Genomic DNA, 16,104 nt, shown 5'->3' with positions numbered 1-16,104 from the left:
TGGTACGTACAAACAAATGATTATAATTTTCAAAGAACTGGATGATTTATTCAGGAGCTCCACAAACTGATTAAGTCGATAGCATGTTGGTCCACCTCTGGCCCTTATGCAAGCAATTATTCAGCTTGGCACAGGCTGATAGATTTGTTGGATGTCCTGCTGAGGAATGTTGGAGCAAATTCTGTCCCACTGGAAAGTTACATCACCCAAATCCCAAGATGGTTGGAGAGCCCTGCCCATAATGTTCCACACGTTCTCAACTGGGGAGAGATCTGGTGACCTTTCTGACCAAGATAGGATTTGGTAAGCCCAAAGACAAGCAGTCAAGATTCTCGTCATATGTGGACAAGCATTATTTTGCTGAAATGTAAGCCCAGGATGGGTTGCCATTAAGGGCAACAAAACATACTGTACATCTGTGCTGTAAGGGTGTTATGGATGTCAACCAAAGGGTTCCTGCTATCAAAAGAAATGCTATCCCAGACCATTGCTCCTGGATGTTGGATTGTACAATGGACAACAGTCAGGTTGGTATAACACCACAGTCTGGGGCATCTCCAGATGCATCTTTGGCCTGGAATATCATGGACTGGAGCAGAACTGTCTTCAGCGATGAGTCCTGCTTCAAACTTTACCCCGATGACATCAGCAAAAGTCTATTTGTATAAAACTTCCTGAAGGAGCAATTATCTGAAAAATATGGTATTTATAGTGCACATATACTGATGTAGCAACTGATTTAAGCTGTTGGTGTGGGGACAAGGCAAGGAATGTTATTACAAACATCTTCAACTCATCTTTAGCACTCTACTCACTAAAGTTTCCCTCCTTGTCACAATCACACGTACACGTACAAAACACTTTTTTCAATGTACAGGCATAAAAACCAATAAATAAACGTCATTTATCCATTAGATTTCTTTCTTTCTTTTTCTTTGGCACTAGAGCCCTTCAAAGACCCTCGCCTACACAACAATATGCCTGCATGCATCTCTGTTTTCTGCTTTTCGATAAGATCTCCCCATCTTGGTAAGGTCAGTCAAGAAACTGTCCAGCCATCTTGCTCCTGGTCAGCCTTTCCTTATGGACTGAGATTTTTTTTTTTTTTTTTTTTTTTTTTTTTAAAAAAAACGTCCTCTTGTACAAGCTACAATAATTCATGGTTGTATCTTACTCTCCAATGCCCTGCCTCTCTCACAAGCCCATATATATTTTTTAATGCCCCCAGGCTGTATATATCTCCTTCTGTCATCGTCCACATTTCCAACCAATTTGTAACAACTCGTCATATAAGGGAATGGTACAATCTCAACTTTGTTGTTCTTGTAATTAGAGAATTCTTGAATATCTAGAAGTTTCCACAACAGGCACTATTTCTTGCTTGTATCCTTTCCCTAATATATTTTCTCATATTATTATTACTGGTTAAAAAGACACATCGGTAATGGAAACAGCTGGCACCTTTAAAACATTGATTAGAGGCCTTCATGTCATTTGGTGTTGTTCTAGCCTTTTAACTGGACATTGTTACATGTTTTGTCTTGTTTTTGATTTCAGCGAGTCCAATTTGTGTTCCTTCGGCTTCCATTACTTCACATTTCTTTAAAGGTATTTACACCTCTTGTCAAAATTACTGTATCTTCTGCATATGCACATGCTTGACTGCATATAATCATAATCATAACTGTAACTGTCTCATCTATTTTTTTGCGTCAGACTATGCAATGCTAAGTCCTATATTTCAGCAAAGAGACATCACCCTGCTTCACTCCAGCTGTAAAGTTAACGTTCTTGGTCATTTAGTTATTCACGTTAATTCCTGCCTTTGTGTCCTTCCTTGTTGATAGAACTAGTCTTCTTCATAGATAACAAATTCTGCCAGTGCTTTGTACCCAAGTGCTTTGTATGCAAGTAATTCCATCAGCATGTACCTTGAGCCATGGAAACTGAGTCAATCCTGTTGACAAATCACAAGGCTTCGAATCTGGAATATTTAAAGTAATATAAATAATGATATTTCCACTAGCAGATAATATATTGTTTGTAAGCACCTGCTTCTTTCATTTTTCGAAGACTATAATATTTTAATGTTCTGAATCTAAGTAAAGATAGATATTTACTGAACTCGATGCCAAGTTCTAAATCACATCTTGAATTTATAGCACTCTATCACCTACCTTAGCAGGCATCAACCAATGGTCTACTCTAACTTCACCATATCTCATGTCATTTTCAAGCTTAATTGAAAGTCTGTCCTTAAGGTGAACAACCCCACTCCTAATAGCTTCACGTAGCACTTTTGCTGGTTCCTGGAACAGAATATGTTGAAAGTGAGATAACTGAAAATGATACTCAGCATACAGAGAAAAGAATGAGAAGGTATACAAATTCATCATCTACAAAACATTCGTCACAACACTATCAATTATTTAAGAATTGTTCGTGTTTGAAAAAAGGAGGAGACAGATTTCTTAGACTTCTGTAGCTCCCCCCCCCCCTTTTTTTTTAAATTAAAAACCACCTGTGAATGGGTTAATTAGTTGTATTTTGAAGAAAAAAAAATACAAAAACAAATTTTAGTGCAGATCACTATTGATAACACAGTTGAGTGATGTCAATATTATCCTTAGAGAAGCGAGTCCGTCCCATTATCTCTCAACGTTTTCTAACAATCTATGATCAATTATTTAATACTTTACCACGAAAGTCAAGTAATTAAACTAAAATGAATAATATAATGTTAACTGTTGCAATACAAAAGCCCAATGAAAGAGGAACTAATACTTACGACATGTAATCTCTGGTACACATTCCACATCAAATTAAATGATCATACTACACATCTAATCCTTCCATCACACACTTACAACTTCTGTGCATTGTTAAGAATGTGAGACGAAAACAATAACAGAAAGCGAGAAGGTTTTGTGCTTCTAGGAGAACATAGCCTTGCTATCTTTCTGAGTAAAAAAAGAAGAAGAAGAAGAAGAAGAAGAAGAAGAAAGAAACCAATTCTGTATTATTTCATATGACTGTACAATAAATCAGAAGAGAGATGGAGCAACACATGAGTTCTACGAGAGCTCTAAATGATTCTTGGAAATTACCACAAAACATGACCAACTGCCAATTACATATTGCTAAATGTCTTTCACGTTTGCTAAGGAACCAGAATACAAGATATTGCTGATGATGGGCATGCATCCGATTAGCAATAAATAAATAAATAATATTATGAAAAGGATAGACTGCTACTCACCACAAAGATCACATGTTGAGTTGAACAGACAGGCACGACGTATGTAACAGTCTTTTTGTTGTGCCTGTCTGCAACTCAATATATCTTTAAGGTGAGTATAGGGATCTATCCTGTTCATAACATTGTTGACACTTCAACTTGGGTATTCCATTATTAAAATAATTAAATAAATAAATAAGAGTCTTTTGATGAACTACTATAAAAACAGTTTTTACAACAAAAAAGTGATGACGAGGCATCTTGAGTGATAGATTTTGTTTTGTTGCCGTATTCTAGCTTCCTATGTAGGAACAATATGAATTGTATTTCTCCTTGTTTTTCTACAGCAGCCTACAGTGTAAAGTTGGTTTTTGTTGACTGTTAATTCTTTGAGTTTGAATCTTTTGCACCAGAGTTAACAACATGTTATGTTGTTGTTGTTGTTGTTGTGGTCTTCAGTCCTGAGACGGGTTTGATGCAGCTCTCCGTGCTACCCTATCCTGTGCAAGCCTCATCATCTCGGAGTAACTACTGCAACCCACATCCTGAAACTGCTTAGTGTATTCATCTTGGTCTCCCTCTACGATTTTTACCCTCCACGCTTCCTTCCAATACTAAATCAGTGATCCCTTGGTGCCTCAGAGCATGTCCTACCAACCGATCCCTTCTTCTAGTCAAGTTGTGCCACAAATTCCTCTTCTCCCCAATTCTATTCACTACCTCCTCATTAGGTACGAGATCTACCCATCTGATCTTCAGCATTCTTCTGCAGCACCACATTTCAAAAGCTTCTATTCTCTGTCCAAACTATTTATCGTCCATATTTCACTTCCATAGATGGCTACACCCCACACAAATACTCTCTGAAAAGACTTCCTGGCACTTAAATCTACACTCTATGTTAAAAAATTTCTCTTCTTCAGAAACGCTTTCCTTGCCATAGCCCATCTACATTTTATATCCTTTGTACTCTGACCATCATCAGTTATTTTGCTCCCCGAATAGCAAAACCCATCTACTAATTTAACTGTCTCATTACCTAAAATAATTCCCTCAGCATCACCTTATTTAATTCAACTACATTCCATTATCCTCATTTTGCTTTTGTTGATGTCCATCTTATATGAAATGATCATCACGATAAAATAAGATAAATCAGGACTCGCACAGAAAAATTTAAGTGCTCATTTTTCCCCGCACCCTGTTCGAGAGTGGAATGGTAGAGGCAGCTTGAATGTGGTTCATTGAACCCTCTGCCAGACACTTAATTGTGAATAGCAGAGTAATCACGTATATGTAGAGTTTTATCATCCTTTCAAGACACTGTCCATTCCATTCAACTGCTCTCCCAAGTCCTTTGCTGTCTCTGACCGAATTACAATGTCATCGGCAAACCTGAAAGCTTTTATTTCTTCTCCATGGATTTCGATTCCTACTCCAAATTTTCCATTTGTTTCCTTTACTGCTTGCTCAATATACAGATTGAATAACAATGGGGATTGGCTACAACTTTGTCTTACTCCCTTCTCAACCACTGCTTCCTTTTCATGCCCCTCAACTCTTATAACTGCAGTCTGGTTTCTGTACAAATTGTAAATAGCCTTTTGCTCCCTGTATTTTACCCCTGCCACCTTCAGAATTTGAAAGAGAGTATTCCAGTCAACAATGTCAAAAGCTTTCTCTAAGTCTACAAATACTAGAAACATAGGTTTGCCTTTCCTTAACCTACATTCTACGATAAGTCAGAAGGGCCAGTATTGCCTCACGGGTTCCAATATTTGTACAGAACCCAAACTGATCTTCCCCAAGGTCGGCTTCTACAAGTTTTTCCATTCGTCTGTAAAGACTTCGTATTAGTATTTTGCAGCCGTGGCTTATTAAACTGATAGTTTGGTATTTTTCACATCTGTTGACACCTGCTTTCTTTGGGATTGGAATTATTATATTCTTCTTGAAGTCTGAAGGTATTTTGCCTATTTCATACATCTTGCTCACCAGATGGTAGAGTTTTGTCATAGCTGGCCCTCCCAAGACTATCAGTAGTTCTAATGGAATGTTGTATACTCACACAGCCTTTTTTTGACTTAAGTCTTTCAGTGCTCTGTCAAATTTTTCATTCAGTATCGTATCTCCCATTTCATCTTCATCTACGTTCTCTACCATTTCCATAATATTGCCTTCAAATACATCGCCCTTGTATAGACCCTCTATATTCTCCTTCCACTTTTCTGCTTTCCTTTCATTAATTACATACAAATATTCAATTATAAAAATGGTTTTCTGGTTATTTTAAAGCATCTAAAATTCTGTTATCAAGGGTCAAAGACATTAATTCAGCAAGAAGAAAATTTGGCAAGTAACCTCAGTAACTTCTAATTCTAAACTAAGTTTACTTTTACATTGGTCTTTACTATAATGCCACAGAATTGTGTCTGCAGCAATGGCAACATTCATTTCTTCAGCACAAAATTATTATTATTGACTCATAATCTCCCTCTACAAACAACTGCCACCAAAAATATTACAATGTGCCTTCCAAACTATCTCCGTGACAATAACTATTCTGTAATTTTGGTAACAAATCTGGCTCTCCAACTTTGATCCCCATCCTAATAAAATCCTAAATCTGTAAAATCAATTATGAGACTACCGCGCGTAAGTATAAAATGAAATATAAGGCTACTGGTAGAAAGATGCTGAATGAAACATGTTTGGCAGTCACGAGAACAGTGCATGAAGTGTTCAGTGACTACCATAGCAGAATATTGTCAAATGATCTTTCATAAAACCCAATGTACTATTAGCAAAAGCACCCACATCGGTCATCTGCTGCCATAGCACATTAATGTCAAATTTTGCTGCACTGCACTGTCCTAACGGATACATTCATCGTACACCCCATATTGATTTCTAAAGTTATTTCATGCAGTGTTCCTTGTCTGTATTATGAAAAGGATAGACTGTTACTAACTATATAGCAGAGGTGTTGAGTTGCAGATAGGTACAACAAAAAGACTGTCCAACAAATAAGCTTTTGGTCAAAAAGGCCTTCATCAGAATTATACAACGTACACATACACACTCATGCAAATGCAACTCACACACAAGTATCTCAGTACCTGGCTGCCGAAGTCAGAGTTGCTGGTGTTTTAGCAGTGAAACTATGAGGTGTGGCTAGAAAAAAACCGAACTAGTACTGGTGAAACAATAAAATGAATGCAATAAGGCTGAAAGTCGCGTGGCCTGTCACGTGACTCTCGCTCCGCCTACTGCTCGAGTTTCATCTGCCTCCTGCACTCAGTCTGCCCGTGGCGTCTGTTTTAAGTAGTTGATGTTTTGTCTGTGCATCGGAAAATGTTGAGTGTACAGAAAGAACAGCGTGTTAACATCAAACTTTGTTTCAAACTAGGAAAATCTGCAAGTGAAACGTTTGCAATGTTACGAAACTAAATGCCAATCGATGCATTGGAAAACTCCTGGTTCTCCACGACAAAAAAAAGCACGAATGTCAAAATCGAAATTCAAGGCAATGATGAATTTTTTTTTTTTTTTTTTTTTTTTTTTTTTTTTTTTTTTTTTTTTTTTGACATCAAAGGGATTGTGCACATTGATTGGGTACCAGGGGGACAAACAGTGAATCAGCATTACTACATTAGCGTCCTGGCTACCCTACGTGAGCGAGTAAGGAGAAAACGGAACGATTTGTGGAGAAAAAAGTCATGAATCCTTCACCAAGACAATGCCCCAGCTCACAGTGCGTTGTCAGTGAAGACGTTTTTGGCAAAACACAACTTTCCCATCTTAGATCATCCCCCCTACTCACCTGATTTGGCCCCCTGTGACTTTTTTCTTTTCCCTAAAGTCAAGTCAGCTTTGAAAGGAACTAGATTTGAGACTGTTGAAGCAGTAAAAGAAAAGCGACGGAAGTAATGTATGGACTTGCCGGAAATGATCTGCAGCATTGCCATGAACAGTGGAAAATTCGTATGGAGTGGTGTAGAGACCGAGGAGGAGAGTACGTTGAAGGAGATAACATGAAATTGTAAATAATTGTAAATAAACGTTTTTTCCAGCATCAGTCTGGTTTTTTTCTAGCCGCACCTCGTATACACAAACACAGCTTCTCTCAGTCATTAAGTGCACTGCATTATCTGTGATGAGAGTTAATGCTTGAAATTTGGTATTCTCAATACCCTATTTACAATGTGGATCTCGAGGTGCTGACTTCCCTAATGATATCCGAAACGGAATGTCCCATGTGTCTAGCTCTACCTACCATTTGTGGGGCCATAATCACATCAGACAGCTTTTCACATGAATTACCCGAGTACAAATGACAGCTCCGCAAATGCACTGCCCTTTTACACCTTGTATACATGATACTATCACCATCTGTACTTGTGCATGTTACTACTCCACGAGTTTTATCACGTCATTGAATATCAATGCCTAGCAGATAATATTAATAGTAACCTTCCACTTTTTGCTGATGATGCAGTTACAGTAGCGCTCAAAAATATTTTGTAGAAAGAATTATTTACAATTATATAAAGATAAGTCTGTAACAGAAAAAACTGCAAGTGGGTAACTGAGAAGTATGCAGTTATAATCCATTTACTACAAAACTATATTTAGTTTAAACAAAGTTATCTTACATCACAACAAAAATAACAATTCTTCTGGCTCAAAAATAATTTTTTGGTCTAACTATGTAAGAATAGAATAAAATTATTTTGGAATCTGAAGAACAAATCAGTATTTTGTTGCATATTCATGGGCTTTGGTCACAGCTGCACAACTGTTTGTCATTGAATCCACAAGCTTTTCTAATAGGTCAAGCGGGAGTTTCGGCCATTTGTCCAATAAGGCAGCAACAAACTGAAACTAGTTTGAGGAGCTTCCACAAAGAACAAGTCAATCCAGTGCATCACAGAGGTGTTGAGCTGGATTTAGATTTGCGCTCTGGCTTGGCCACCCCAAAAGTAAGATTTTTTTATCTGAAAAGAAGTTTTTAAATGTCTGGGGGTGTGTTTTGAATCATCATAATGCTGAAATAGCCTATTACATGATGTATTATTTCTTCCATATGGAACAATTTTCTTTTCTGAAATGTCAGTGTACAGGAAATGACCCATTTTGTCTTTTATTGGAACTACAGCACCAACCCCACTTCTAGAAAAACATCCCCATACCAAAACACTGCCACCACCATGCATAATGGTCGGTACCTGGTACTTTTCTTTTGTCACTTTGATTTTTTGGTTGACGTATATATGCACATCATCACAAGAAAATGTATTAAACGTACTTTCATCACCATATGGAACCTTTGGTCAATCTGTAGCATTCCAAGTTTGATACTTCATTACAAACTCTATCCTGGTCTTCCTATTTCTTTGAATTTAGGAGTGGATTAAGTGATAGTTATCTACCATTTAAATCAGCTACTACTAGGCAACATTTTCAGTAGAGACATGTATGTTCAGTCCATGATGCTGCTCCAGATCATCTATAACTTGTCGAGCGATTTTCTTGGATCAACAGCTGAGTGCTTACAAACTGTTCTCTCCTCCATCACTGTTGTTTTTTGAGGACAACTTGCCCTTGGCTTATTGGCTACTCTTGATTCCTGTTTTTGCCATCAGATGCACACACTTTTTCGTTTTAATATGTTATAGCAACACTAGACTGCAACGCCTAAGTGACAATAGTTGATGAGTAGTGTACCAGCAAAGCAGGTTAAAAAATACTTTTGAATTAAAGAAATATACCTGTGTACTTACATTGTTATTGTATGACCTTACTTAATATGCAACAGCTTTTGACAGAGTGACACAATTACTGTTGTCACTGCATGTGGACAGTACTGACAATATAATACAACTACAAAATAACTGAGCGCTACTGCATCTATAATGAAGTACTGTCTGCAAAATGGTGCACAAATATTCTCGTGGATTTTGATAATATTTCAAAGTTCTGCAAAGACTGGAAACTAATAGCCCGAAAACGTAAAATTTTGCATTTAATGAAATGAAAAAAGTAGTACCCTATGACTAAAAGTATCAATGAGTCACAGTTAGAACTGGTCAACTCATACAAATACTGGGTGTAACGCTCTGCATGGAATATGAAAAGGAAAGATAACATAGACTTGGTCACAGGTAAAGCAGATAGCAGACTCCTATTTATTGCTAGAATACTAGAAAAAATGCGATCAGTCTACAAAGGACTTGTGTACTCACTCGTGCAACTCATCCTACAATTTTGCTCAAGTGTGTGAGATCTGTACCAAATAGGGCTAACACGATATTCAACGTATACAGAAAAGAGCAGTATGAATTGTCACAGGTTTGTATGACCAAAGGCAGAATGACTGAGAGATGTTGAAGAAACTGAACTGGCACACACTTGAAGTTAGAAACAAACTATCCCGAGAACGACTACTTAAAAAATTTCAAGAACTGGCTCCATGTGATGACTCTAGGAATACACTAAAATTCCCTATGTAACATTTCCATATGGATTAGATTAATTACAACATGCACAGACGCATTTAAACAGTCGTTCTTTCTGTGCTCCATACATGAATGGAATGGAAGGAATCAATAATAACTGGTACAATGGGAAGTACCCTTGGCCTTGCACGTCACAGTGGTTTGCGCTTTATAGTCGTAGATATACATTTAAGCTTTGTTTTATACAATATACACTTATGCTTTGTTTTATACATATTGCACAATATGTCACTGTTTCTTTATAAGTTTCTTTCTGAGACTGCATACATAGTGGGTCTCTCCCATCATGAACTGTCCAACTACGCAACAGAATTTTGTAAGACTTAGAATTTAAACCTTTTGACAAGTTACAAGTTGGACAACAGTTCTAACTGTCAAAAGATACAAAAGGGGGGCAATAAGAGAGGAAGGAGCGGAAATATGGAAGCGTCCGATCCCGTCCGTTTGCTTTGACCCATGACGTCACAAATATGGCGGAAACAACCATAAACCATGATTCCAATATTGCGCATATAAAGTCATTACGTACACATTATGAGGACGAGAATACATCGAAAAACAAACACACACACGTTCCACAAACAGCCTAATGACACTAACAGGACAAGTGCGGGAAATAGGGGGGTTTTGGGTAGGGACAAACTAAATATAAACAAATTGAGACACCCACTCCCATACAAAACGACGAAAAAAACAGACAAAACTCCCCAAATACCACTAACACAATATCATCTGGAATCGGACACTTCCCTTGATCTATATAGCTCAACAGCAGCTCCCGATCCCATAAATTAGGACCTAACACTTCCCTTGACCTATATAGCTCAAAAACATCTCCCAATACCAACATTCACAGCCACACATTGGGATCAAACACTTCCCTTGACCTGTTATCCTTACGACAGTTCCACATACAGCTAGTCCGAGACGCCGGAACTTTAAGTAAGCCTCATTTCTTCACAACAAACTGAACACTTCACGACTTCATCCAAAAACCTGAATAGTTGAAGAAATTTTATTAGAGAAAACGCACTGTCCCCCATCATAGCCGACAACCGAAAACTGTTGACCCTGTCAGTCATATCCATACCTACCAAAGACATAAAAAAAAGCAATTTACCAAAATTCACACACGATGCCACACTCGCAAACTAAACAAAAAATATCACCTAACACACCACCAGGGAGCACCACTGATCGCATCAAAACGACACCTACAAACACGCCACTCTCACAAACTAAATTCCGCGCCGTAGTGACGTCACACACCACAACAGCCTTACGTCACAGGTCAAAGCCGACGGGTGGGATCGGATACTTTGGTCGACCCGAAGGAACGAGACAGGGTTAAAGCCTCTCCCTTACATTATTCAATCTAAAAAGTCCAGGGGGGGGGGGGGGGGGGGGGACACTTTAATTTTTGCATTATGAAAAGGATAGATTAAACAACATCCATACACAGCCCATGCTCCTAACCCCCTGCCTCGCGGCTTATACCCTTGTAATAGACCTAGATGCAAACCCTGCCCCATACACCCTCTCACCACCACCTACTCCAATCTGGTCACAGGCATCACCTATCCCATCAAAGGCTGGGCTACCTGTGATACCAGTCATGACCTATAAGCTGAGCTGCAACCATTGTGCCATATTTTTCATGGGCATTACAACCAACAAGCTTGTCTATCCGCATGAATGGCCACTGACAACCTGTGGCCGAGAAACAGCTGGACCACCCATTTGCTGAGTATGCTGCACAACACAATGTTCTCCACTTCAATGATTGCTTCACAGCCTGTGCCATCTGGATCCTTTACACCAACACCACCTTTTTCTAAAATGCACCTGGGAACTCTCCCTACAATATATCCTACGTTCCTATAACCCTCCTGGCATCAACCTTCATTAGTTGCTGCCCTTTGCTCACGTGTCCCCTTCCTTGTTCCCATTCCAGCACAACACAGCCCTCTATTCCACCGACGCACCTAGCTGCAGTACCCTCTCTGCATTATATCCCTGTATGCTCCCACAAGCAGCACTTTACCGTGTCCCACCCCTAGCCTGCTATCCCTCCTCCTCCCTACCCCAGCCTCCTCACTCTCAGCACCCAGTTTGCTTCTCCCATCATGCACTGCTGTTCTCAGTCTGACCTACGCAGCCAGAAACTGTGGTCATGGGTGCTGTCTAATTCTGATGAAGGCTGTTTAGACAAAAGCTCTGTTTGACAGTCTTTTCATTGAGCCTATCTGCAACTCAGCGTCTCTGCTATATTGTGAGTAGCAACTACCCTTTTCATAATTTGGTCAAAAAGGGTAGATTGCCACTAACCATACACTGGAGATGAGTCACAGACAGGCGCAACAAAAAGATTTCTAAACAAGTAAGTTTTCCACCAAAAGGCCTCCTTGTAGTTACGAGGGGCGTTTGAAGAGTCCGTGCAAAGTCCAAGAGATAGCACCACCGGCACGTATGGAGATCAGGTTAAGTTAATAGCATCTTTGGAAAGAACACACACAGAGTTTCAGCCATATTGGTCTATTTCTTTGTGTTTGGCATTCATGTGAATCAAGGAAGTCGAGTGATTGTCAAAAAATGGACGAAAAAGAATTTCGTGTGGTGATTAAACATTACTTTATGAAAGGCAAAATGCCTCAGGAGACTAGAGAGATGCTTGATAAACATTACGGTGACTCTGCACTTTTGATTAGAACAGTTTATAAATGGTTTCAAAATTTTCGGAGTGGCCATATAGGCACAAGTGATACTGAACGTTCTGGACGCTTTGTGGAGGTTAGGACTCCAGAAATCATTGATAAAATCCATGATATGGTGATGGATGACAGAAGAGTTGTGGTGTGTGAGATTGCTAGTGCTGTGGGCATCTTGAATGAATGAGTACATAATATTTTGCATAAACATTTGGACATGAGAAAGCTATCCGCAAGATGGGTTCCGCGATTGCTCACGCTTGACCAAAAACTGAATCGTGTGAAACGTTGCAAGGATAGTTGGCAGCTGTTCAGAAAGAATCCACAGGACTATAAGCGTCGTTTCCCCACTGTGGATGAAACAGGGATAATTCTCATCAACTATCTGGAAAAGGGCAAAACTATTACAGGTGCATATTATTCATCACTATTGGATCGTTTGAAAACCGAGCTGCAAGAAAAATGCTGGTGATTAGACCACAAAAAAATCCTTTTCCATCACGCCAATGCACCAGCACATACCTTAGCAGTTGTGGTCACAAAATTAATGGAAATAGGATTCCAACTCGTTTAACATCCCCCCTATTCTCCAGACTTGGCTCCCTTGGACTACTATTTGTTCCCCAATTTGAAGAAATGGCTGGCGGGACAAAGATTTTATTCAAACGAGGAGGTGATTGCAGCAACCAATAGCTATTTTGCAGACTTGGACAATTCCTATTATTCGGAAGGGATCAACAAATTAAAACAGTGTCACGAAGATGATGATGATAACACAAACACACAGTCCATGGGTAGAAAAACTCCCCAACTTGGCTGGGAATCAAACCCTGGGTCCTGTGATCCAGAGGCAGCAATGCTGGCCACTAGACCACGAGCTGTGGACTCCACAGGAGAGGATAGTGCTTGAGGTATCTCTGATACCTAACTGTCAATAGCCCTCAAAACACATCCACTTGCAGCAGTTTCCAATCACTAGACAGTAGTCAGGGCTATTTCCAGCTGTTTAAGAACAGTAATTCGTCCTTTACCTTAAAACAGTACACACAGTAGTGCTGCATTGCTTCCAATGAAACATTTTACAGAAAAGTAAACAAATAACTTGCAACTAAGGTTTTCTCATTATCTTTCATTTTATGGGTTTGAAGCGCTACAAATATTACAGTACCCTGGGCGATTAACAGCTAAAACGAGAGCTACATTACGCCAACACAAAAACCTTGTACAAAATTTAATATGTCTGTGGAACGTTTTCCATGTTATATCTGCTATCAAATTCAACAACAACTTTAATCTGTGACAACTGGAGGCAATATACATTCCTGTTAAAATAGGAAACTAATGTGATACGATACGTTTGATATCCACAGTAACTGTAAATCACAAACGTCAACATATTACAAAATAGGTTATGCACAACTCTCACAACGCACAAATTAAGTTAATAGTTGCCGATGTAGTATGAGTTGACACGATATGGAAAAAAAAATGTTAGTTTAAATACGGTCCATACAAATCGAGTGAACAGAAAGATAACTTACTGGTGGGAGCCGTAAGATAAATTGGCTCTCTAGCTCCACTGGCGGCTCAGCTTCTCGTTTTGGTTCATTGTGCCGATTCATATTGATGTTTCAGATTTTACCTACGGTTTGCTGTGTATATGTGATTTGCATAATACATCACTCTCTAACGTTTATATACAATATCATATGTACATATACTCCACACCGTTTTGACACTAGGTAAACAACACTTGTTGCAAGGAACTTATGGAAGATACAACAGTTCACGACGACATTACGAACCACCTTTGGTCAAATTCTTCATATTTTCTTCCCCCTGTGTTCGGCAATTAATACTCTGTCGTATGATTCACATAGTCAAAATTTCTGATAATTTAATGAGGTACTTCAATACTACAAAAGGAAAGCAACAAGGGATACAAACACAATCGACTCAAGTATGATACGAGCCCTCGGTAAGGCCAATTCACACTGTCCGTCACATCTAAGTACCATAGTGGGAGTATTCACATTGTCTGTCACGTCAGTAGCGAATAGTGGAAATAATGTTACGAGCCACCATCCGTAATAACGTAAAAAAGCCGGAGCATCGTCCTGGAATTGAGGAACTAAAAACGATTAAGTTCATTTATGACCCAAGCTAGATTCACAACGTATGTTCTTGAATAATTTTATGTGAAAAGTGCTGAGAAGTGAAATAACATTTCAAAATATCGACATTTAATTGCCAGCGTTGATAGATACACACAAACACGTCAAACACTATTTATAAGGGAATAAAGGACAATTCATGCCGGTCGTCACGTCACGCCGCATGAAAACATTCTGCAACTTATTTCAAGTGGTGGCATCCATATTGACCGTCCCGTCACGTCACGCCACATCAAGTTACGGCACGTCAAGTCACGACACCGTAACGGTGTCATATTTCGTTCCCTCGTTGTTATCAGTTGTTTGTTGTTAGTTATTACTTTTTTTAAATTTATTATTAATGACGAAAGATTAAGTGAACCAGTGAGGCAGCAGTCTAAATTGTATGACTAGAGTGTACTAAATTAGTTACCATCTACTAAAATGATGAAGTGGATTTTTATACATATGGGTAATATATTTAATATTTTACAATGAAATGGATCGCAATTTAGCTGCAGCTTGAAGAAAAAGAAATATTATGAATAGAGTCATGTTGATGGGTGTGTGTAACTTATTTGTATGTCAATTCGGTGAACCATACAATATTACTTGAGAAACTTGTGTGTTATGGAGTCAGAGCCATAGAACTCTCCCTCATAAGCTTCTATCATAAGCAGGAATCCAACTGTGTCTACAATAACTAAGAGTTCCAGTACTTATATGTAACTCGAGGGTCATCCTCTGTGTTCTGTGCTTGGCCCTTTACTGTTTATGATATTTGTGAATGATCTTCTCAGCAACTTGCCCTGTAAATCTGCACTGTATGCTGATGACACAAGAACCATGAGATCTGGGGTAGAAATAAACAAATTGAAACTATAGAACAAAGACTATTTCAACCTGTGTAATACATGGTTCAAAACCAATGTTCTATCCATCAACTACGAAACAGACAGTGAACATCACTTTCAGTTTATCAAGCAGTGAGACTGAGTGTTCAACTGTTAAGGCACTTGGTATATACCTTGATTCCAAATCAATTAGAGGCAAATACAAAGATCACATTTGCAGAAAACTCTCATGTGTTAACTTTGTATTGACTAAAATACAGACATGTGTACCATCATCTCTGTTTCTTAACTCGTACTACGCCTCCTTTCACTGCCATCTACGATATGGTATTCTTTTATGGGGCAATGCTGTAGAGGCCAAAAAAATGTTATCTGAGAAAAGGCTATCAAGTCTATTCCTGGAGCTACAAACTTTAAAACCTCCTGCAGATCACTTTTTAAAGACTTGAAAGTATTGACAGTCCCATCACTTTTTATGTACTGTTGCCTACTTAACATTAAAGAAAACTCAAATTAATAAACTGTTCTCTAGTGTATATTTTATGTGCATTGTGTTCTATTACTATCTATACTGTAACTGTGTCAAAAAATGTATTTGCATAATATATGTAAACTCCTATGATGACATAAATG

General features: G+C 38.7%; 1 protein-coding gene across 1 annotated transcript in view; it reads right to left on the bottom strand.

The window, feature by feature from the left end:
• The window catches only part of LOC124595364 (transcription initiation factor TFIID subunit 7), a 66,860-nt gene extending 52,620 nt beyond the window's left edge, over window positions 1–14,240 (bottom strand). The window contains exons 1-2 of the mRNA XM_047134083.1: window positions 14,006–14,240; window positions 2,178–2,309 (exon numbers count right to left, since the gene is read on the bottom strand). Coding sequence (XP_046990039.1) covers window positions 2,178–2,309; window positions 14,006–14,086 — 213 coding nt within the window. The 5' untranslated portion in view covers window positions 14,087–14,240. The remainder of the gene's footprint in view (window positions 1–2,177; window positions 2,310–14,005) is intronic.
• Between the last annotated feature and the right edge of the window lie 1,864 nt (window positions 14,241–16,104).

The sequence above is a fragment of the Schistocerca americana genome, chromosome 2 (assembly GCF_021461395.2).
Source record: "Schistocerca americana isolate TAMUIC-IGC-003095 chromosome 2, iqSchAmer2.1, whole genome shotgun sequence".
NCBI lineage: Eukaryota > Metazoa > Arthropoda > Insecta > Orthoptera > Acrididae > Schistocerca > Schistocerca americana.
The sequence above is the reverse complement of the archived record's forward strand: the minus strand, read 5'-3'. Positions and strand labels throughout refer to the sequence as shown.